Below are 23,956 nucleotides of genomic sequence, written 5' to 3'. Positions count from 1 at the left end.
CACGCGGTGCGGCTTGGAGGCGGACGTCTGCACGCATTGGCCAGTTTTCAATCACAGGATCTGTTTGTTAAGTAGAGCTGGTTCATACACTCACAGTGACACACACACACACAGTGACACACACACACACACACACACACACACACATGCAAAACGCACTGCAGCCATGCAGCAGTGAGAGCAGAGTGATCTAAATAATGATGATGCTGACGGTGCAGCTGCTGCAGGATAGAAAAAAGCAAAAGAAATGAGTGTTGCAAAACAGGCCGACGACATCACAAGAATCTGCAGGTTAGAACCGTGTGTCACAGGTCAGATTACTAGAAACAGAAGATGATGGTTCACAGCAGCGTGCAGCTCTGTGGCAAGAGAGAGGCAGCTGGGTCATGCAGAATCAGAATCTGTCTAACACACACACACACACACACTGATCAGAGTGAGGGCTATGCGTGTACTTGGAGGGGCATCATGCAGTGGTGTATGCGTGCAGAAACACATCTGTTGCTATGGCACTTGCTGCATGCATCCTTCCCCAGAGCCCCCGCAGAGGAAAAGAAGCAGCATGAGCTGGACAGAAGCAGAGACAGTTCAATGCAAGTAACAGTGACAGGCGGAGGACGGCAGAGCCCTACATAGGGACCGGATCAGAGGCCGGACCAACAGTGGGGAAGCTTTGAGTCACCGGTCCGAACTGTGATTACCAGAGGCGAATGGAGATCTCTATATATGACTCTGCCATATATGATAGACTGACAGACAGAGAGCTGCCAAGCAGCAGGTTCAGTGCTTATCTGTTTTTCAAAGAGCCTGTCGGACAGTAGAAAAACATTTGTGTCCCGAGGACAGAGTAAACGTTCGAGTATATAACGTCCCCAGCGTGACCACAGCGGCCCGGAGGTCAGGGCACTGCTGTGTCACTTATGTCTCTTTCTCTCTCCGTCTCTCCCTGTTGGCTCTTTCAGCAGTGCTTGATGGAAAAACTATGATGATTAAAGTACCAGAAGGAAGGTCGAGAGGCTGCTCATGAGAAGAGAACATAAAGACGGGAGAAGCTGTGAGGAAGAAGCTTAATGGCTCCCGTTTCCCACCACCAGGCTGGACTTTGATGTGATGGAATGACTCGCCTCTAATCCATAGCAGCTTCTCAGCAACAACCTCCTCAATTCAATGCACATTCTCCTTTTTATTTGACTGAAAGAGTGACGCCAAAATCGTTTTGAATATAAAAGGAGTTTAGCAAAGGATTGAGGAGCTGAGGGTGGATTTGAGAATTGGTCTAAACCTGTTTTGCTCAGTTTCATAACCTATACGTGTATTGCAGGCAGATGCAACTAGGCCCGTGTGAAATGACAACAAACCAGATCCTCAGATGGGTTCTAAAGATAGATGAGTCACCAAGGTCACCAAGGTCTAAAGATAGAGATAGATGGGTCACCAAGGTCTATAGAAAGATAGATGGGTCACCAAGGTCACCAAGGTCTAAAGATAGAGATAGATGGGTCACCAAGGTCACCAAGGTCTAAAGATAGAGATAGATGGGTCACCAAGGTCTAAATATAGAGATAGATGGCTCACCAAGGTCTAAAGATAGAGATAGATGGGTCACCAAGGTCTAAAGATAAAGATAGAGGGGTCACCAAGGTCTAAAGATAAAGATAGATGGGTCACCTCTCTGGGAACCGTCACCTTACCGTGGTGGAGAGGTTTGTGTGTCCCTATGAACCTGAGGGCTGTGTTGTCGGGAGCCTTGTGCTCCTGGTAGGGTTACCCTTGGCAAAGTGGTCTCAGGCGAGGGGCCAGACTAAGAATGGTTCAAGACCCCATGAAAAAACGGAAGAGGGAAGGAGTTACCCGGCCCGGAGGAAGCCCGGGGCCCCCATTTGGAGCCAGGCTCAGATGGAGGGCCCGACAGCGAGCGTCTGGTGGCCGGGTTTACCGCGGAGCCCGGCCGGGCACAGCCCGAACGAGTGACGCGGCAGCCCAAGACTCTACTCCCCATGGGCTCACCACCTGTGGAGGAAGCCGATGGGGTCGGGTGCGCTGCTACAAGGGTGGCAGTGACAGTGGGGGGTCTAGACGGAACAGACCTGGGCGGCAGATGCTGGCTCTGGGGACGTGGAACGTAACCTCTCTGGGGGGGAAGGAGCCGGAGCTTGTGCGGGAGGTGGAGCGTTATCAGTTGGATCTGGTGGGGCTTACCTCTACGCACAGCCTCGGCTCTGGAACCAAACTCCTGGATAGGGGGTGAACTCTATTCTACTCCGGAGTGGCCCATGGTGTGAGGCGCCAGGCGGGTGTGGGGATACTCATAAGTCCCCGGCTGAGTGCTGCTACATTGGAGTTTACCCCGGTGGACAAAAGGGTCGCCTCCCTACGCCTTCGGGTGGTGGGGGGGAAAACTCTGACTGTTGTCTGTGCATATGCACCAAACAGCAGCTCAGAGTATTCGGCCTTTTTGGAGACCCTGAATGGAGTCCTGCATTGGGCTCCAGTAGGGGACTCCATAGTCCTACTGGGAGACTTGGAGACGATGGAGATAACTGGAGAGGCGTGATTGGGAGGAATGGCCTCCCTGATCTGAACCCGAGCGGGTGTTTGTTACTGGACTTCTGTGCCAGTCACGGATTGTCCATAACAAACACCATGTTCGAACATAAGGATGTTCATGGTACCAGAGCACCCTAGGCCAAAGATCAATGATCGATTTTGTAATCGTATCGTCTGATCTGAGGCCGCATGTTCTGGACACTCGGGTAAAGAGAGGGGCAGAGCTGTCATCTGATCACCATCTGGTTGTGAGCTGGGTCAGAGGATGGGGGAAGACTCGGGACTGACCCGGTAAACCCTAGCGTGTAGTGAGGGGGAACTGAGAACGTCTGGAGGAGGACCCGAAAAATGGACCCAAAAAATGTTCAACTCACAACTCCGGCGGAGCTTCTCTCACATTCCTGTGGAGGTAGGGGACATTGAACCAGAGTGGTCTATGTTCAAAACCTCCATTGCTGAAGCCGCGGCAGTGAGTTGTGGCCTCAAGGTCTTAGGTGCAACAAGGGGCGGTAACCCTTGAACCCCGTGGTGGACACCGGTGCTCAGGGAAGCCGTCCGACTGAAGAAGGAGGCCTTCCGGGTTATGATATCCGGTGGGACTCCAGAGGCAGTTGCAGTGTACCGACAGGCTCGAAGGGCAGCAGCCTCTGCCGTGATGGAGGCAAAGCAGCGAGTATGGGAGGAGTTCGGGGTAACCATGGAGAAGGACTTTCGGTTGGCACCAAAGTGCTTTTGGAAGACCATCCGGCACCTCAGGAGGGGGAAACGGGGAACCATCCAAGCTGTGTACAGTAAGGATGGGACCCTGTTGACCGCGACTGAGGAGGTTATCGGGCGGTGGAAGGAACACTTTGAGGAACTCCTGAACCCAACTACTACGCCCTCTTTGGTAGAGGCGGAGCTGGAGGCGGAGGAGGGATCATCGTCAATTAGCCTGGTGGAGGTCACTGAGGTAGTCAAACAACTCCGCAGTGGCAAAGCCCCGGGGATTGATGAGATCCGTCCAGAGATGCTAAAAGCAATGGGTGTTGGGGGGTTGTCTTGGATGACACGCCTCTTCTACATTGCGTGGAAGTCTGGGACAGTGCCAAAAGAGTGGCAGATCGGGGTGGTGGTACCCCTCTTCATAAAGGGGGACCAGAGAGTGTGTGCCAATTACAGGGGTATCACACTACTCAGCCTCCCGGGTAAAGTCTACTCTAAGGCGCTGGAAAGAAGGGTTCGGCCGATAGTCGAACCAAGGATTGAAGAGGAACAATGCGGTTTTCGTCCTGGTCGTGGAACAACGGACCAGCTCTTCACTCTTTCCAGGATCATAGAGGGGGCTTGGGAGTATGCTCAACCAGTCTACATGTGTTTTGTGGACTTGGAGAAGGCGTATGACCGGGTCCCCCGAGAGATACTGTGGGAGGTGCTGCGGGGTGAGGGGGTCCTTGGGGGCCTTCGCCAGGGCTGCGCCTTGTCACCAATCTTGTTTGTGGTTTTCATGGACAGGATATCGAGGCGTAGTCGGGGGGAGGAGGGTCTACAGTTCGGGGGGCTGCGGATCTCATCGCTGCTTTTTGAAGATGATGTGGTCCTGATGGCATCTTCCGTCTGTGACCTCCAACTCTCACTGGAGCGTTTCGCAGTCGAGTGTGAAGCGGTCGGGATGAGGATTAGCACCTCTAAATCCGAGGCCATGGTTCTCAGCAGGAAACCGATGGATTGCCTTCTCCAGGTAGGGAATGTGCCCTTACCCCAAGTGAAGGTGTTCAAGTACCTCGGGGTCTTGTTCACGAGTGAGGGGAAGATGGAGTGTGAGTTTGGCCGGAGAATCGGAGCAGCGGGGGCGGTATTGCCTTCGCTTTACCGCACCGTTGTGACAAAAAGAGAGCTGAGCCGGAAGGCAAAGCTCTCGATCTACCGGTCAATCTTCGTTCCTACCCTCACCTACGGTCATGAAGGATGGGTCATGACCGAAAGGACTAGGTCACGGGTACAAGCGGCCGAAATGGGTTTCCTCAGGAGAGTGGCTGGCGTCTCCCTTAGGGATAGGGTGAGAAGCTCAGCCATTCGCAAGGAGCTCGGAGTAGAGCCGCTGCTCCTTTGCGTCGAAAGGAGCCAGTTGAGGTGGTTTGGGCATCTGGTGAGGATGCCCCCTGGACGCCTCCCTAGGGAGGTGTTCCAGGCACGGCCAGCTGGGAAGAGGCCCCGGGGAAGACCCAGGACTAGGTGGAGAGATTATCTCTGCACTGGCCTGGGAACGCCTTGGGATCCCCCAGTCAGAGCTGATAGATGTGGGAAAGGGAAAGGGAAGTTTGGGGTCCCCTGCTGGAGCTGTTGCCCCCGCGACCCGACCCCGGATAAGCGGTTGAAAATGGATGGATGGATGGGTCACCAAGGTCTAAAGATAGAGATAGATGGGTCACCAAGGTCACCATGGTCTAAAGATAGAGATAGATGGGTCACCAAGGTCTAAAGATAGAGATAGATGGGTCACCAAGGTCTAAAGATAAAGATAGATGGGTCACCAAGGTCTAAAGATAAAGATCGATGGGTCACCAAGGTCTAAAGATAAAATTGGATGGGTCACCAAGGTCTAAAGATAAAGATAGATGGGTCACCAAGGTCTAAAGATAAAAATAGATGGGTCACCAAGGTCTAAAGATGAAGATAGATGGGTCACCAAGGTCTAAAGATAAAGACAGATGGGTCACCAAGGTCACCAAGGTCTAAAGATAAAGATAGATGGGTCACCAAGGTCTAAAGATAAATATAGATGGGTCACCAAGGTCTAAAGATAAAAAATAGATCGGTCACCAAGGTCTAAAGATAAAGACAGATGGGTCACCAAGGTCACCAAGGTCTAAAGATAAACATAGATGGATCACCAAGGTCTAAAGATAAAGATAGATCGGTCACCAAGGTCACCAAGCGCTAAAGATAAAAATAGATGGGTCACCAAGGTCTAAAGATAAAGATAGATCGGTCACCAAGGTCTAAAGATAAAGATACATCGGTCACCAAGGTCACCAAGGTCTAAAGATAAAGACAGATGGGTCACCAAGGTCTAAAGATAAACATAGATGGATCACCAAGGTCTAAAGATAAAGATAGATGGGTCACCAAGGTCACCAAGTTCTAAAGATAGAGATAGATGGGTCACCTAGATCTAAAGATAAGGATAGATGGGTCACCAAGGTCTAAAGATAAAGATAGATCGGTCACCAAGGTCTAAAGATAAAGATAGATCGGTCACCAAGGTCACCAAGGTCTAAAGATAAAGACAGATGGGTCACCAAGGTCTAAAGATAAACATAGATGGATCACCAAGGTCTAAAGATAAAGATAGATGGGTCACCAAGGTCACCAAGTTCTAAAGATAGAGATAGATGGGTCACCTAGATCTAAAGATAAAGATAGATGGGTCACCAAGGTCTAAAGATAAAAATAGATGGGTCACCAAGGTCTAAAGATAAAGATAGATGGGTCACCAAGGTCTAAAGATACAGATAGATGGGTCAACAAGGTCTAAAGATAAAGACAGATGTCACCAAGGTCCAGCACAGCTCAGGTGGATGAAAGTATGACACATCTAACATCTTCATATTTGACATATCCCTGGACGCCTTTCTCAGCCCGTGATGATATATTTGTCTGTCAAAGACAGGGAGGTGAGTGTGTTTAGGTCAGAATATGCACATCATACTGCAGCACGACTATGTGCCAACACTGAGGGCTGGGCCTGCTGCGCACAGATCTCTGGCTAAAGGAGTAAACTAATGACCCTGAAGCGGGGGGAGGTCAGCCTCAGATAACACATTGGAAAGCTTTTGCGGCATCTTTCACATAGACAACATAGTTCTGCTAACATAGTTTACCCCTTGTGGGCTGCAAGGAAGTTTTTCTAAAGAATTCAACAACGGCTGAGTGGCTGGAGTACAAATTGTCATTTTAAATTTGAAGGATCCCTTAAAGTAGTTAATTCCAAACCGTGGGTCGTGGCCCTCAGGTGGGTCGCAGAATATTTTAATTGGGTTGGCAAATGAAAGGGCAGAACTTCTTCCACCGTCCCTCTGCAGTTCCCCTTTGAGCCACATGAAGAAGCCTGAACGTCTGTATCGTTCTGATCCACTTAAAATATTTAATCTAATAATAATTTAATAATATTGTATCTATATGAAAGACCAGCATACACTTTCTTTACATCAGAAAATAAGTGTTCACTCTGCCCAAATACACTAAAGGCCGCCGCGTGTTTCTGCGTCTTTACGTGTCGACGCCGTGGTTTCACTTCCTGGTTGTAAAGTCCTGCGTGTGTTGCAGAGCGATTCACCTCCAGAACAACAGGCGGAGTGACGTGTTTTGTTGAAGACGACCTAAACAGTCACACATTTGTTCCCACAAAAGCTCTTCAATCTCATCCGTTCTCTCGTAAACATTCTTCCTTTTAATAACGTCCGTATTGTGCTGTGAAAACGGAGACCTGAGACTCCGTAAAGGACGTAGTCAGCAGACCAATCACAGCCTGCTGCTGCAGGAGGCTGCGCCGCTTTAGACGCTAGTCTACAAAAATGGGTCGACGCACGCAAGGAGGTGTGAAAGGACACAGTTAATGCGTTTATATTTTTTCAATAACGTATGGACACAAAACGGTATGTCTTTTCTAAATGACTAGCTCATATATTCAAGATAATTTAAGTGCAAACGACAGGAGTGGTCAGGAGTGTTCAAGTGCAAACTGGCTCCTCTCATCATTTATAGATACGGTCTGATGGGTCACAATGTAGTTTTAGTTGTAGGAGCAAATGCTGCTGGACAGGAAGAAGTAATCGTGCATTAGTTTGAGTCATTTTGTGCAGCAGGCGGACTGTGTACGTGAGGTCCATTCAGAACAAACCCCAACGACGGATCCGTCTCACTGCCTCTTGAGGGTTTCTCAATAGCTTTCTATGGAATACGGTCCAGACACATTTTATGGCGTCATACTTCATCCAGCTCCCTAACCAGGTCACGATGTGACCTTCTTCACTACTAGCATCCAGTGGTCTGTAACCAGCCACACCTTGTGCTCCGCGATAACTAGCAACCTTTAGCATGCTAACTTTACATGGTAAACATTGAACACGCTAATGCGTGTTAGCTTTGCCGCTGCTGACATATATTTAGCATCTGCACAGCAGGAAGTGATTCAGAGGAGCAGCATGGCCCTGCTTGTTAATCCATTTAGTTTTAGCAACTGAGGACTTCATGTGTCACACGCTAACACGTGTGCTAAGCTAACGGAGGCCTGCGCGCGGTTCCACACCTGACTGCACACCATCACCCCAGCTGGGTTTCTACCAGCAGCAGCGCGGCATTAATCAAGCGTGTCACTTTACAAAGTCACATCTCGTGTCTCTGCCGGAGACAAAGAGCAGTGAGGCGTCTCGGTACCAACAGGCGATGGAGCGGCGTGGGGAGGAGGCCAGCTTGGGATGGAAGGAGGGAAGGATGACGAAAGGGAGCAAAGAAGGAAAGGAGAAGCAACTGAGAGGACAGATGAAGACGATCAAATGAGGGGACAGCACACGCATCAGCACACGCTCGCACACAGAAGTCAGACTACGGCTCTCGGACATGTCAGCAGATGCACACGCATAAACACACTTGCAAACGAGACACGTGCGGAACTGACATACGAAGAAATCAAAAGTAACCATGAGAGGTAGACGCTACTCTAGTTAGGGGAAGGGGGGATGATAAAGGGCATGAGGGAAGGACAAAGGAAGGGACAAAAACATGAGGAGAAACCAACTAAAGAAATCTTATCGTGTGCTACACAAGAGGCCGTATTTAGATCTGGTCAAATCTAAATACCTCTACAAGAAAAAACTCTACTTATGAAGAACAACAAGAATCCATTTCACAGAATAGGTCTGCAAACAGGGAACCTGTAATATCTTGTAAGTATAGAAGAAAAAACAGAGTTGTGATGGAGAGAGAGAGAGAGGGAGGAAAAAAACAGATTGCACAAATAGGTAAAACCTGGAGACATTGGAGGGGGCGAACTTGTGGCGTTGGAGCTGTAAATACTGTTACAGAAACAACCAGTTGAACACAAAAGCAGCACCGGACAGTGAGAAGGAGAAAGAAATCAACAGTGAACCTTTTCTTTACTGTAGAAACAGCAGCACGCTGCGGGGCTTTTATACTCGAAGGTTTACACTCCCACGCGGAAGCCTTTTTGGTAAATAGTGTGAGAGTCACAGTTGTTGTTGCAGAGCACCACATTCCCCCCCCAGGTAGTCGGAGGAGAGAAACCACTGCTGCACGTGAACAGCGTTTACAGCGGCGCAGGGCCTCGTGTGCACAGGAGGCTGCAGGAGGAGCAGCCGCCTGCAGCCTGAACTCTAGGACGCGTCCGGCCTTGTGGGAGCGAGTCATCCCTGCCTGTTTGTAACACGGCTCTCCGTGCCTCAGGCCGAGAGCAGCGAGCCGCCTCCTGCACCCACCAACACTCAGCAGGGTCCCGGACCGCCCGGTCGGGACCGGGCGCTGAAGAGGAGGAGGAGGAGGAGGAGGAGACATTGCACACGAGCAGCGAGCGAGCGAGCGGGGAGGAGGAGGAGGAGGAGGAGGAGGAGGGGGCACAACCATAGATAGTAACGACACTGCAGTCCACGTGCCGTGCAGCATGTGTATCTGTGTGTACGAGTGCGTGCGCGTGAGAGAGAAGGTGGCTGCGGGTGTGCACGCAGGTGTGCGCGTGTGTGTGTGTGTGCACATGCGTTCGGCGGACTCACTCCCAGGGGCCGGGCTGGCATTGGCTGTAGCCGTGGACAGAGCTACGTGAGAGGGGGTAGAGATAGTGTTTACGTCGTGGAGCTGACTGAGCACGGAGGAGCGCCGCCTCACCGCTCCCTGAAACGAACCGCTTCGCTTGAACGTGCTCACTACCTCCATCTGCAGGACAGACACAAAACAGCAGCACTCAGTCAGGGCGGGAGGGAGTGCGCGCCGCGTCTCAGCCGGATGCTACGAACGCCTTTCAAACTCCCTTTAACGGCGAATGAGTGTGGTTTGACTTCTGTCTACGGCAGAGAAAGAGAAAACCTCTTTGTCTGGTCTAAATGGATTTCTCTGCTCTGTCTTAAAGGCAGCGCTGGCAATGATTCTCAGAAACGTTTCTATTGCATCCCAACAGGCTAACAAAGAGGTATCCGGGCCTTCATCATAGGCCGGTAACAAGACTGTTACGCGTACCAACATCACCAACGCCGCCTTTGAGGACAGGGTTCATCTGTAAAAGGTGGTAAAAAGGAGTTGATATCGCTCACTTGCTCTGTTAGAATAGGTGAAAGCGTGTTTGGCAGGTCATTCCCGTGGTGATTACTAAGTTCACGGTGTTAGTTAACAGCGTTACACAAGGAGAAGTGGTGCACTTCAGCCTCTCGTGTGCATCTGTTAAAAGAATCCCGTCTGTTTCACAGATGAAAACTGAATTTAGAATTTAGTTCCCAGTCTGTGAGTCATGAACGCAGGAGAAACAAAGAGAAACATTTGGATCAGACTTTCTTCTCACTTTCTCTAAAAGCCTCTGATTCATTGACAAGCATCACAGATGATAACAGTGTGTGTGTGTGTGTGTGCGTGCATATTCTTTATCTGCACACTCAGACAAACCCTGCTCATGTACATCTACACGGAGGCACTGGAGGAGACGTGATGGATCTGCTGAGGAGGCCGGCAGCAGCTTGCTGTTTGCTGTCTAAATGTACTTTCTCACACAAAGCAGTGCAAGAATCGATCAATTAAAAGAGTCACGCGTGTCACCAGCCTGTCTGCTTATGAGCAGCTAAGCAATGTGCACTCACACACACAATCACAGCATTTATCCCCTAAAATACCACTTCCAGGGTGGATAAAGCAATTCACCCGCAGAACAGACAAGTCAGCTGTGTAGGAGAGAAGGAACTGGAATCATTATGTGAGGCACAAGTCAGAAGAACTTCACAGACAGGATGAGATGCAGACTTTTGAAGAACAATAAGACTCAAGACACAGTGTCCAAAAGAAAAGAGTCAACAATGCACTTTAACTCATCAAGGACTTTCCTTCCAAAAGGCAAAGATACTCGCCCTTCATTTAAGCAGTGTAATAAAAGCACAAACATCAGGTTTTCCCATTGAAATGTCTACATTGTCTACATTTAGGTTTTGATTATGCTTCCAGGTTAAGCTGCTGGTGTGTAATGACCCAGGGGAGCTCCTGGCTGAGGTGTATCGACCGGTGTCCTGTGAAAGAGGTTTGGTTGGGTCGGGTTGGGCGGGCGGGTCACAGTACCTGGGTCTGGATGCGGTTGAGTCCTCTGAACCAGAGGATCTGACCACGGCGCAGCTCTCGCTCAGCACAGTCGATCTCCTCCTCATCCTCGGCCATCTCCTCGCCTTCGTCCTCCCCGGGCTCCAGGCCAAGCCCCGCCTCCTTCAGGCACGGCAGCCGCTCTGTGGGCACCGTGGCGATTACCTGGAAGCCGGGTGTGTTAGATGGTTATTTGACCAGGAGGTGCTCGCATGCCGTCATAGTGAGCACCCTGTCTTCATCAGTGGAGCTGAGGGGGAGCAAGTCCCTGGGAATGAGCATCAAAAGCAACCTGACACAGTCCTCATTCATCTCCATCCTCACCGACTGCACTGAAGGAAACTTCAGACGGCTGAATTCCAGAACACATTCGGACTTATGTGTTCGGGACAGGAGGGACGGGGCTCTACACACTGATTCAAACGACCCAGACCATCATCAGTGCTTTCAACTGAGCATCAGTAGGTGTCAATGGACTAAACGCAGCAGCCAGACCCCCGTTGACCCTCGGGACAGATCAGCTGATGACGGCAGCGTCGCTCCTCAGGCAGAAAGATCTCTTCATCTTGATGTAACTAGCTAGCGGCCGCTTCGTTTCCGCGGTCAACTCCCCGGTTAAATTCCGCGACGTCCGTTTGTTTACTTCCGGGACCGGAAACGTAATGTAAACAAACGGACGCTAACTACGTTTAAATATTTTGTTGCATTAATCTCGGCCACATTAATCGCATAGATGGATGCGTTTGTGTTGGCCGGCACATCACACAGTGCATGATTTTAAAGAGAGAACTGGTGACGACGAGTCACAACAGGTTATTACACGATCACGTGTCTCAATAGGTCACGTCTAGATGTTGACCCCGAATCGGGAAAAACTTGCAAAACCTCTAGCGAGGCCCAGTCTGATGACCTTAACTACTCTACTCTGGCTACGACTCACTCGTATCGCTCCTTGTGACTAAGAGAAGGCTTCAGGCTTCCTCCTGGTGGAACGTCTTGTAGTGTGTAAAATCCAAACCCCGATGCTCAGTTGTTCAGTGTCAGCAGTCGATTGCTGTGGAAGTCGGGTAGCGTTACCTTGGCTCAAGCCCCGTGGTCAGCTGAGCCGCTTACCTGCCCCCAGAGGAGCTCCCCAACTCCCACGAACAGACACCAGAGCCACTGCTCCATGTTGAGAGGGGCACAACTGAAGGGCTTCCCTCCCCACTGCACGATCACGATCTGCAGCACAAACACAGGGCGGGGCTCATTGTTCTCATACACAAACAGGGTCACAATGCCAGCGTGTGTCAAGGATGTGTTCTTAAAATTCCTTCCGTATATATATATTTATTTCTGTTTTGATCAATCAGAAAATCTTGTGAATGACTCGTTGAGATGTTGCATTGCCCCACTGTCAAGGCCTGAAGAGGATTATGTTTAAGATTTGGCATTCTGACATTTACATGCTATGGCAATATTCACTTTGACTCTAAACACCATAAATGCAACGGACCAAAGATCAAGATGTGAACCTGCGTAGAGGAGTCAAAGGTTAACCGTACCTGCATAATAAAAGTCCCCACAACTATACTGCAGAAGATCGGGTTGGCAAATATGCCGTCAAAGACGTTCCTCTCTCCGTGGATCTTGCGCGCGTTGATCTCGTTGAAAAGTTGCATAAGGACGAAGGTGTTGAAGATGATGGTGTAGTGCTCGGAGGGAGGGGAGTGCAGCGGCGCGTGGCGACCACTGTCGATGTTGAACATGCGCTCGCCTGGAGGGGTAACAAAGGAGGGCAGGATTAGAGGTGAAAGCACATTTATCAGCTGTATTGTTCGTGACAAGTATGTTCGATCTTCTACAGGCCAAATAAACACTGCGTTTGTGTGTCTGTCTCTTTTTGTTTTACATCTTTTTGGTTGAGTCACGCTGGAATATAAGCCCACCCGTCCTAATGCCACTATGACAGTGGAGGAAAAGGCATTGCTGGCTGTCTCTGTGTGTGTGTACCTATGAACAGCAGGGTGAAGATGATGATCAGCTGGTACACTCCGTGGCCCAGGATGTTCTTCATCATGGTCAGTGAGATGAGCGGGTTGTTCCGACCATAAGGTTTCCTTAGCAGCAGGTCCTCAGTGGGGGGCTCGGTGGCCAGAGCCAGAGAGGCAAACGTGTCCATGATGAGATTCACCCACAGCATCTGCACTGCCTTCAGAGGAGAGTCCTGCAGAGAGAGCGCTGCGTCACAAACCGCGTCCACAGGACTCTGGCTTCACACTTCTTCCATGAACTATGGCAAATCCAAAGGAACAGAACAGGAGTGGAAGGAACATCACCGTTCAAGTGAGCCCAGCAGGGTGATACGATCAGGAGCCCCGTTTATGTGTGCCGTTGGAGGGGTGTGATGCCAGTATGAGGCCCTTCGATGGGGCTCCATACTCACAAGTCTCACTTTGTTTGTTCCATACGCCCCTGAGCAACTTTCATAAGAGCGAACAAGGTCCTGCCTGCAACACCGCATGCAGACCCATTCATACATCTGTGGTTATAGCGGGATCACTTCTGTATAAGCTAAACTTACTGAGGTTTAGCTCCCACGAGCCACCGAGTGGTAACGTTACGAAGAGTGAATTAGTGGTCAAAGACTGGGGCACCAGGTCACATGTTGTTTTCTGTTGTGTTTCTGTCACTCACCTTTGCCTCTCGTTTCAGACTCCTCCCCCCTGCGTGCCGCCGCCCTCTGTGATTGAAAGCTCCGCCCTTATTGTTTCCACCTGTGTCTCCTTCTCCTGTGTATTTACTCTGTGCCAACAGCTCGTTCTGTGCCAGTTTGTCTCGTTTCCAATGAGCTTACCTGTGATTCTGCTGAGTGTGCCTTCCCGTGTTTTGACCCTTTTCCGTCCCTCCTTTACCTGCCGATTTGGATTGATCCACCTTCTCTGTGTGACTACCCGAACCCCTGCCTGAAGTAAAGACTGTTTTCCGCCTCGGGTCTGCTTTTGAGTCTAGACCCTTGTGGCCCCACCGACGTAACATCGTAAGATGAAGCAGTACTTTCAAGGGTTATTTCTTTGGTAACCAGTGTGGAATTAGCAAGCAGGCCAGCTAGTTAGCTAGCAGTTGGCTAGTTAGCTCGTTTGCTAATCCCACCATGCTTGAAGTATGAGTTGTGGAATAAAGTTTGTTCTATTGTTGGTTAAAGACCTTTTTTGATCAAGAAGCCGGAACAGAAACTTCTCTATAGGTTGTTTGCCCCAAAACTCAACCCAAGCACTTTTACAATAACTAGTTTTCTTTTACATTCATATCTTCCATTGCAGTTTTTTTAAAGTAAGCTTTGAATATCTATTCTCGTGTCATATTTTAAGATGTCTCTGTTAGTCCGGGTGCAGGCTCATCTTCGTGTGAAGTAAGCTAGATAGCAAACTTTTTCTTACAGCGAAATGTTTTGTGGCTGGACGCCATCACATGCAGATTGAAGCAGAATAATTTGGTAAGACGTTGAGGATTTGAAACAATGTTTTGTGGGGCGACTGAGGCTGAGTGGAGAGCCCGGTCGTCCTCCAATCAATCCAAGGTTCTGCTAACCCACGTGTCCTTGAGCAAGACACTTCACCCCAACGTGGCTCCTGTAGCCGTGACTGCAGTGTGTGCATGGTAGTTACTGATGGGCAGGTGTCACTGTGTGTTGTAGCTGCTGTCATCACTGTGTGAATGATGACATAAAGCGTTAAAGCGCTTTGAGTGGTGCGAAGACGAAAAAGGCACAATACAAGTATAGTCCATTTACCATTTACATGCATTGTAACGTTTGGACAACTCAGAATATCTGTAACTGTGCAGAAATACTCGATCTGAAAATGTACATATGTAAAAAAACCTCATTGTAATACTTAATACTGTTGATGATCTGGTCCCTTTTTTGTCATGTTTGTCATGCTTTGTATTTGGGGGCGTAGTGTTTTCACCAGGACAGGGATTTAGTTAGTGCAGGTTAAATATCAGTGGGTCAAGTTGTTTTGTCAGATTATTACAATGATGTTATGAGGAGGTGATTACTTTAGAGGAGAAACATGATTGAGATAAAGGTGGAAATGCTGCTATTTCCATATTAATATATTACAAATAACATTAAATACATAAATATGCAAGTGGGTATTTATTTCCAATCAAGCATATTCCATGTTTCCATGTGTGTCAGGACATCTGTGCTTATATAAGTGTAAAAACTGCATAACAGGCATTTCAGCATTTTCTTGTCTGAGCAGATATGAGACACGAGTGACGTTTACTGAAGTGACGTGTTCTACTGTATGTGGTGGAAATGCACGCGTGTCAGCATGTAGGAATCTGTCTACCTGAGTGATGCAGGCGCCGGTGAAGGCCACTATGACAGCCACTACGTTGACCGTGAGCTGGAACTGCAGGAACTTGGAGATGCTATCGTAGACATTCCGTCCCCACATCACCGCCTTGACAATGCTGCTGAAGTTGTCATCAGTCAGGATGATGTCGGACGCTTCTTTAGCCACATCTGTTCCCGCAATACCCTGCACAGATTGAGACAGAGTGAGGAGACCAAGTCGCGTAACGGAATTCAGCCCAGCACTCAAGCTATCGCCTTAATATCGCCCGACTGCAGGTGCTAGCGCTTAGAACGCTGTGAACATGTTAAGCATGTATTATCAATAGGAAGAGAAACATGCTTAAACTCCTGATGAATACAATTGTGTTACCTTGTCATTCAAGCGATAGTTATAGTTGAGATGTTTAGAAGTGTCGCTGTTAGAGATTCTACTCAGAAGTCTGTGTTTTAGGACAAGAGGTGTGAACCAACGTTCTGCTATGTTGTACAGACCAAAAATCATTGCCATCGGTTCAAGATTTCACCTCTTTAATTTGCTGTCAGAACTTTCTGACGGGAACTGAAGCTAATTTCAGCTAATGACTCTCCCCTCACAGGTAGACGTCCCTGGTCTCGCCTGTGTTATTGAGAGACTTCTCAAGCGAACCAAGGTCCCAAGTACCCAAACCAACAAATGCCGGATGTGGCCACGGACCAGCAACGTCTTTGTGCCAGGTACAAAGCGACATGTTGTTAAAATGGCGTGATGTTTTTGTCAAAGCGTCCCGCGGCGAGGTCAAGCTGTGAATGATTCTAAATATATCGCACTTTCAAACGGATGCTTCTTCTCCTCTTTGTCGCGCAACAGCGCTTCAAAACATCCAAATCATATCTTGAATATTCTTGTTACATATCGTGGCCATTTGTTCCCCAAACGCTGACGCTACAGAAGGGTTTTAACACCGACTAATGTTGAATGATGCGTCAGGTTACCATGGCAAAGCCCACATCAGCCTTCTTCAACGCTGGACCGTCATTGGTTCCATCTCCTGTCACTGCCACGACCTGCCTTTGTTCCAGGACGGTGCTGTCGATGATTCCTGGACACAGACACAAGGGAATGTCACGTTATCATCTGTGTGAGTGTGTGTGTGTGTGTGTGTGTGTGTGTGTGTGTGGGTTCGTAAACTCGAGACTGACCTTTGACCAGGGTGTGTTTGTCGGTTGGCGAGGATCGAGCCAACACGCGGAGTTTGGGCCATATTTTGTCAATCCGTTCCTGTTCAATCTGTCAGGAGGGTATGATGAATAATAGGAACATAGAGGGCCTGTCAGCGGTCATCTTTTCTCACTGTGAAATTCACTCTCGTAAAGATTCAGGGTTTTTTTACACATGAGGAATCTGTCCTGGGTTATTGGTGATAAAAAAGTAAAGTTAGATTATTGATCTTTAATGAAAGCAATATTTTGTTGAAACACTATTTATAACGGATCTATATGTAGATATCTATATATAGACATATATGAAATGGCAGTGGAGACCGGAGGTTGGATGAAAGCAGTGTGTCAACGTAGTAATCAAACGAGCCGCCCACCACACATCGTACTGAGTGCAGCAATAGAGAACTTGATGTGAATTCAACGGGAACCATTTAAAACACTGGACAGTTTGCTCCGCCTCTCACCTCTCCTTTCTCATTCCTGATTCGCCGGTTGAAATCTTTTCCCTCCAGACAGATAAAGTCATCGCCAGGGTGGATGATGCCACATTTAACAGCAATGGCCCTCGCTGTGTTAATGTTGTCACCAGTCACCATCCGTACCGTGATGCCCGCACGCTGACACTTACGGATGGCATCGGGCACCTTGGAAGGACAACGCAAAGACACAATACCAACAAGGGTTCAGTACAAACCTCCCCGGCCCTGGACAGACGGATAGATACCCACTCTCACAGAACACATGGTCTCCCCAAAGGCTCGGGCCTGGCGGAGATGACCACAGGTTCTGATCACAGTAGCGGTTGAAAGTCAAACTAAGCAGCAGCCTACCTCAGGCCGCACGGGGTCTTCTATCCCCACCACAGACAGGCAGGTCAATTCAGACAATATGTCTGCTTCGTTTTCCCAATCCGGCTCCGGGTTACACGGCAGGTCCCGGTAGGCGATGCAGATGGTCCTCAAGCCCTCACATGCCATTGGCTCAATCACCTAGTTGAAGGTCGTTATTAGGATGGTCAGGAGGAAAATCTAACCTAAACCTTTGACCCCAACGCTAGGCCCCTGAGCAGCCGCAGTTATATGACCAGCTTTTCACCTCGAACCTGAACCCCTTCATTCTCTTAACAATATCCCCAAATATTACCACAGGTAACCCAGTTGTTATCAACGATCTTTGATGCGAGTACATTTACTCAAGTACTACTACTACTTCCACCCCACTATATTTCAGAGGAAATATTTCCACAGAATGCATATCAAGAGTTTTCCTTTTTTGTACTTTAACCTCCAGATACTTTTAAAGTTTTACCTAACGTAACAAACCCATGCAGAACTTCTACTTGCAACAAAGGTTTTTCACTGTGTGTGGCATGAGTACTTTTTCTTCTAAATACATCTAAATAAAATACATCCTCCACCATAAGTTCAGAGTAAGAAAAGGTGAGAATTCATTGTTCTTCGGAGATGTTTAATGAAACACAGAACGGGTTTATTAACTACAATAGAGCAGGCAGCTCTTTCTTGCCTAAAGTTACTGCACAACTTTAAATAATGATGATCAACTTAATAATAGAGGATAAAGGAGTCTTAAATGGAAAGGAGCTGATTGGTCGGCCTGAAATGCGGCAGACACACGTAGGAAAGCCAGAGGAAAGTGAAGCCATTTCATGTTTCATATGTTGTTACTATTACAGATTATTACAGTCTATATTAATGGACAGTAACCTTAACCTTTGACTTTCAAAATGAAAAAATTGCTTCATTGAGTCCAGATGGACATTGGTGCCAAATTTGAGGAATGTCCTCAGAGGGACAACAGAAAACTGACATTCAGTCATTGTCGTGAACATCAGGGCTTCAGTCTCACCTGTTTGACCATCTCATCTCTGTCACGTGGACGAAATGTTCGTGCTTCTCCATTGGCATCTAGGATGAAGGAACACCTGGAGAGAGAGGAGAGATATCGATTCATAGAGTATCTTGTGTTCTACTTTTGTAACCCGGTCCTCTTCCTTCTCATGAAATCTGATGTCAGCCGCAGATCAACCCCCCCCCTCCCCCCTCTCCTCCACCTGTAAACCTCACTTCTTCAGCAGGATCTCAGAGGCTCCTTTGCTGTAGAGGCGGAAGGAGCCGTCAGGCAGCTTGATCACCGTGCACATGGATTTACGCACAGAGTTGAATGTGTACACCTGACAGGAAGGGAGGGAGAAAGGTCAGAGAGGTCAGAGTAGAGACGGATAATTATCTGCATCAGGCTGCACACGATGGTTTGTCTAGTTGTATAATCGCTGTGGTATGAGTGGGAGATCGAGTGTACTTGCATAGTGCTTTTCTGACCACTCAAGGGTCTCTAACACTTCATGCTGACGGGAGGAGCTCCCACACCCAGAGACCCCCGCCCGTCAGGAACTACATCCATCATGCACACATCGCAGTCACAGCCAGCGGAGAAGTGTTGGGCTAACGGACACAACGGATCAAACCACAAACCCGGGGCGACTGTGGGTGAGTGGGGGGGTGGGCAGGTGTCACTGTGTGTGGTTCTCCTGTCATCAGGGTGTGAATGGGTGAATGATGTCATCTAGTGGTCAGAAGACTAGAAAAGCGCTAAAGCACAGTCCATTTATCCTTTGATGGAAGGACGACCTTGCTCTCCTCTAAACCCCGGTCACAGTCTGGGTTTATTTTCCATCTCCTTGCCGTGTCCCTGGGTTCACTTCACTTCCTGCCCTGGTGGGTTCTCCCCCCTCAGTGATTGTCTGCCTAATTCACGGTGCCCACAGGATACATCCTGACGCCGTTGATATGATTCCTCCTGTTGTGCCTCCAGGTGAAACTTTTAGTTTCTTTTTTTAAAGCTTGACCGACCAACAACAGTAACTAGTACCAGAGGTACTAACAACATGTACTCACAGAGCTTTCTGGAGTAAATTGTACACATCAGAGTAGTTTTAATGCAGCATCATTTTTTACCTTTTAAAAATGTTCCCCCTTATTATATTTTTATTATATTTCTGCTTTGTATGAATTTGTGTGTGGTTTGTTCTATTTGTTCGGAGATTGCTCCACATTTGTGTGTTGTGAGTATTTTTATCTCTGTAGCCAATCAGGTGTCGCCCTCATTTCCAACCAATCACACACTGAGGACCGATCACAATACCGCTTAGTGTTGAATCAAATATGTCCATATCATAAAGCACAGTGCCAATTATATGTTCATAATTGTTGTATTGCATTTTGTTGATCTCTTCCTGCAGGGTGTATAGGGTGTATGTGTGTGCAGGAGGTATACCTGTTTTCCAGGTGGTCCCCTACCTTGTACAGTCTCTCCTCAGGGACCTGCTCCCTGACGGGGGCGTAGTCCCGCTGCAGGTCTAGAACAAACCCCAGCAGGCCACACTCTGTCTTGTTGCCCACCTGCTTGGCCAGACCCCCCTCTACATCGGGCGGCTGATACAGGAACAACGTTTTTCAAGTTTGGGAGGTGGATTTGAGGCAGGAGACAGTCGGAGGGGGAGACGGAGAAGAAGATGGATGAGGCGAGAGGATTACATTAACAGGAGGCAGCAGCGCTGAAGAGGTGGAGGGTGGTATCTCTGGTGTGCGTGACTCACTAGGATCTTGGAGGTGTAGGCGCTGTTGATAGCGATAGCATTGACTAATAGATCCAGTGTCCGCGGGTTTATCTGTCCAGGGTCCGGGACCATGCGGTGATGCACATCACCTGGGAAACGACAGTGTAACTTTAACACAGCCGGCGCTAAAATGTATGTTTGAAGAGAATCTAACAATGAATAAGCTGCTTTTCTGCTCTGTTCTGTTGGGTTTGGTGGTACGAGGAGGAGGTGCACCTCTATTTTTAAAAGCCCAGCAGGACGTCACAACAGCAGCCAAGGTAACAAACACTGACCCATTGGAAGTTAGTTAAAGAATAACCACATGACTTTGGAGGATTTATATGAAATGTCCCTTTTCTAAAGCGTCATTCCATGTGACCACTGCCTTTAATCAGAGCAACACAGATGGTCCATGAAGACGCGCTGGTGATCCACTCACCGATGTGGGTCTGCACCACCGTCATGCGGTTGGTGGTCAGCGTGCCGGTCTTGTCGGAGCAGATGGCCGTGGCGTTGCCCATGGTCTCGCAGGCATCCAGGTGGCGCACCAGGTTGTTGTCCTTCATCATTTTCTACCGAGGAGACAGTGACAGACAGCAGAGGGGGAGCAGAAGGACACGAGTAGAGAGAAGGAGATTAGGGTGCAAGGAGGGAGGCAGGCACGGTAAATTACATTCATGACACAACGACTATCTGTTGTTTCCATTGACCACTTGCGTGACGCTGATTTGTAAAGTGGATTTATACTTCAAACAGTTGCTTGGCTGAAATTAGCTGCACGCTCTGATTGTGGATGTGATATTACTTTAGAATAGTTTCTAGTTTTAATCTTTGACTCAGAGTCGATGCATGAATGTCTCCACCACCCGATCCCAAGTCAGAGACCCACAGCCAAACTTTAACAACCACAACGTGATATTATAGCAAATCAATTATAAAGTGTGCATTCTACCATCTTAAAACATGGCAATGTTAAATCTCCCACCAGATGACATCACTGTAATTATTGTTACCCCCAAAAAGCTCTCTGGGCTCCGCTAAGCTCTCCGGGTCACGGTTCTTCTCACTGATGTCACGTGTCATGTTTCGTTACAGTGTATTGATTCTCAAAAGCAAAGTACTGATTTTAAATGATTAGTTTACACAGACTGGTGGCTGATTGTGTGTGGTGGTGCTATGATGCCCACAGGATACATACATGCATGTGGTCATGCGTTCTCCACCACATAACCTTCTACAATGACATTTGACAAATAATAATATCCACTACTAGAATACAGATGTACTCTCCCCCCGGTTTCGTGACATATGGTCAGATTATGCTAATTACAGTCAGTATTCAACCTGAATTCAATCGAGTCATATTGGATGAAATAATATATAGACGTATTGTTTCAGCTAAATTGAAAATAACAAGCACATACTGATTTCACTTGTAATCTTGTAACTTTGGTGTAGTGATTGTGTTTGTGCCTCAATGTAGTTACATATGACTATTGTCTCGATGTTTCTTCTCTCCCAATATGTTTCCATTCATTCCTCTACATCTCCACCTGAAACTGTTGTATTCATTTTGTACTTAAATTGTTATTTGTGATGAAGAACCACTGTGAGAGTAAAAGAGTAAAAGCAGCCACGGGAAGGAGACGGCGCGTCCTTCTGTCTGTGCACAGTTACAGTCGGTAAGACAAAATAATTTCACCGTAAATTAACGGTATTTTACTGGCAGCAAGGACGCCAGGAATTTACCGTTATTTTACGGTATAATACCGTAAATGGTTTTTACACTATGCTACCGTAAAATAGATTACTGTATGTTACCGTAAACTTGAACGAATTTTACTGTGAATTAACTGCAATTTACTGGCAGTCGACGCTAGTAACTTACTGTTTTATTTACAGTGTCCTACCGTAATTTACAGTATGTTGTTGCATATTGGATTACAGTTTGTTACCATACGATTACTGTTTTTGTGTTATATATACCAGAATGTTACCGTTTACTTATAACCGTATACTTTTGCATTTAATTCCCCACAAATTAAAGAAAGACAACCAAACTCATTTCGGTCATAGTGGTTGGAGTTTATTAGATGCCTTTCAGACAAAAATGTTAGACATTTGTAACCAAGATCAAAACATAAAATATGCCGCATGTATGCAATAATAAAAAATGAATCATAAAATGATTAGGAACAAGGTAAACTAACTGCAACAATACGCTATGGAACACTTTCAAACGGCTGGCGTCCTTAATCCAGAGCCTCTGTAAAACAAACCAAAATAAAACATTTAGAAACACGGTCATTGGTAAAATATTAAAATTACAAAGATGAGGAAGACAACAAGATGTAAGGAAGGAGAATGTTAATCATGCCAGGAAAATAACACTTACCAACGTTACTTGGAGAGACGAGGCAATGAGAAACTCCGATGTTGAACTGCACAGGTGTTCTGGATGAACTGAGATTACGCGTCTGACGTCACGTTCAGGAGCAGTCGGTCACGATTAACACTCAAATGACTTTTAGGCAATAAATGACAGCGAAGGCGGCGCATGGGATAGGGACGGTGTGCTGTGCAGCGCAAGGTCGGTGGTTTGAATCCTGGCTGCTCCCCGTGCCAAGTTGAAGCGTCCCTGAGCAAGACACCTAACCCCCAATTACTCCACTTAAAATTATGTCAAACCGTGGGCGTTTTGGATAAAAGTGACAGCTGCATGTATAGTAATGCCCTTTAAATCAAAGTCATCATCGTATCTCATGAGATACTATCTCATTATGATGACTTACAGGACCCGTTTTTCAGTGGCTGACATGGGCTTCCATACATGAACCTACAACAGATGTAGATGGATTGTGATTCACTGCACTTGTATGTGTATTTCCACCACTTCATAAAATATATGTAACATGCAGTTGAATTACGGTAGTCTGCTATTATTGTAAATTCACAGCTTTAACTGTTTATTCATGACATTGGCCGTTAATTTAGCAAGCAAGGGATGGAAATTTAACTGTATGTTACAGTTTTTATGACATACTGCAAGATACCGTTAGAAATGCACCATCATTTACAGCAATTTGTTGCAGTGAAGTCAGTCCTTTCCTTTGATCAAGCGTTCCCTGAACGGGACGAGAGGCTCTACCTTGACGGAGTAAGCCAGAGAGATGGTGACGGCCAGAGGTAACCCTTCTGGGACGGCCACGACCAGCACAGTGACGCCGATGATGAAGAACTTGACAAAATACTGCACGTAGACCGGAGTGCACTCGGCGAGCCACGTGTGACCTGCAACACACGGCACGCCGTCATACTCAGCTGAGAGCTTAACATGCACTCTGCACAGTGAGGTTCTGGGGTAGAACTTGGGACGTTTGGACACACAGACCTTCAACGACAAACGTGTTTATGACGAAGAACAGCACCAGAATGATGACGGTGATGGCTGACATCACCAAACCTGTGGAGAGATTTAAAGGATCAGACTTTATTCAAAGGCTTCAGGGCTGATCAACTAACTCACTAGTTGATTAAAGTAATGCTGGTTGACTCCTCTACATCCCATCACAGTGTATAGAACTGTGATAAATATGACAGAAGGATCTCTACATGTCTGGCATTGAGCAGAACTTACGTGGTTCCTCATATTCAGAGAACATTGCTCTGCAGGAAAGAACCAACTGTACATGTTCATTTCTGGAGCAGATAGTTAGCCATTGCTTAAAAGATGAGTGGAGGTCATTTACCCGCTTTGCCAATCTGAACCGCTAGTTTGGTGAGCTTTCCCTGCAACACACTCTTCTCTTTCTTTGGCACGCTGGTCTTCTTCTTCTCTCGGTCCTCTACCTCCCCTCCCTCTGCACTTTTCAGGGGTTGCATCTCCATGGCAACACCCCCATCCTGCTTCTTGGCTG

The 23,956-nt window shown here is 47.7% G+C and overlaps 1 protein-coding gene across 6 annotated transcripts in view; it reads right to left on the bottom strand.

Moving 5' to 3' along the window:
* atp2b3b (ATPase plasma membrane Ca2+ transporting 3b) overlaps nucleotides 1-23,956 on the bottom strand; it is a 39,801-nt gene that overhangs the window by 2,289 nt on the left and 13,556 nt on the right. For 3 of the 6 annotated variants that reach the window (XM_078087669.1, XM_078087670.1, XM_078087671.1), the window contains 18 exons: nucleotides 23,789-23,953; nucleotides 23,431-23,502; nucleotides 23,188-23,330; nucleotides 20,479-20,611; nucleotides 20,037-20,146; nucleotides 19,738-19,872; nucleotides 18,505-18,611; nucleotides 18,287-18,362; nucleotides 17,251-17,409; nucleotides 16,885-17,064; nucleotides 16,400-16,487; nucleotides 16,193-16,299; nucleotides 15,213-15,404; nucleotides 12,865-13,078; nucleotides 12,417-12,628; nucleotides 11,986-12,093; nucleotides 10,855-11,037; nucleotides 9,315-9,474 (listed from right to left, as the gene is read on the bottom strand). In XM_078087669.1, coding sequence (XP_077943795.1) covers nucleotides 9,315-9,474; nucleotides 10,855-11,037; nucleotides 11,986-12,093; nucleotides 12,417-12,628; nucleotides 12,865-13,078; nucleotides 15,213-15,404; nucleotides 16,193-16,299; nucleotides 16,400-16,487; nucleotides 16,885-17,064; nucleotides 17,251-17,409; nucleotides 18,287-18,362; nucleotides 18,505-18,611; nucleotides 19,738-19,872; nucleotides 20,037-20,146; nucleotides 20,479-20,611; nucleotides 23,188-23,330; nucleotides 23,431-23,502; nucleotides 23,789-23,953 — 2,544 coding nt within the window. The remainder of the gene's footprint in view (nucleotides 1-9,314; nucleotides 9,475-10,854; nucleotides 11,038-11,985; nucleotides 12,094-12,416; nucleotides 12,629-12,864; nucleotides 13,079-15,212; nucleotides 15,405-16,192; nucleotides 16,300-16,399; nucleotides 16,488-16,884; nucleotides 17,065-17,250; nucleotides 17,410-18,286; nucleotides 18,363-18,504; nucleotides 18,612-19,737; nucleotides 19,873-20,036; nucleotides 20,147-20,478; nucleotides 20,612-23,187; nucleotides 23,331-23,430; nucleotides 23,503-23,788; nucleotides 23,954-23,956) is intronic. The other 3 variants (XM_078087666.1, XM_078087667.1, XM_078087668.1) reach the window with 1 other exon arrangement.

Source organism: Gasterosteus aculeatus, chromosome 2 (genome assembly GCF_964276395.1).
Source record: "Gasterosteus aculeatus chromosome 2, fGasAcu3.hap1.1, whole genome shotgun sequence".
NCBI classification, from domain to species: Eukaryota; Metazoa; Chordata; class Actinopteri; order Perciformes; family Gasterosteidae; genus Gasterosteus; species Gasterosteus aculeatus.
This window is presented reverse-complemented; position numbering and strand designations above follow the sequence as displayed.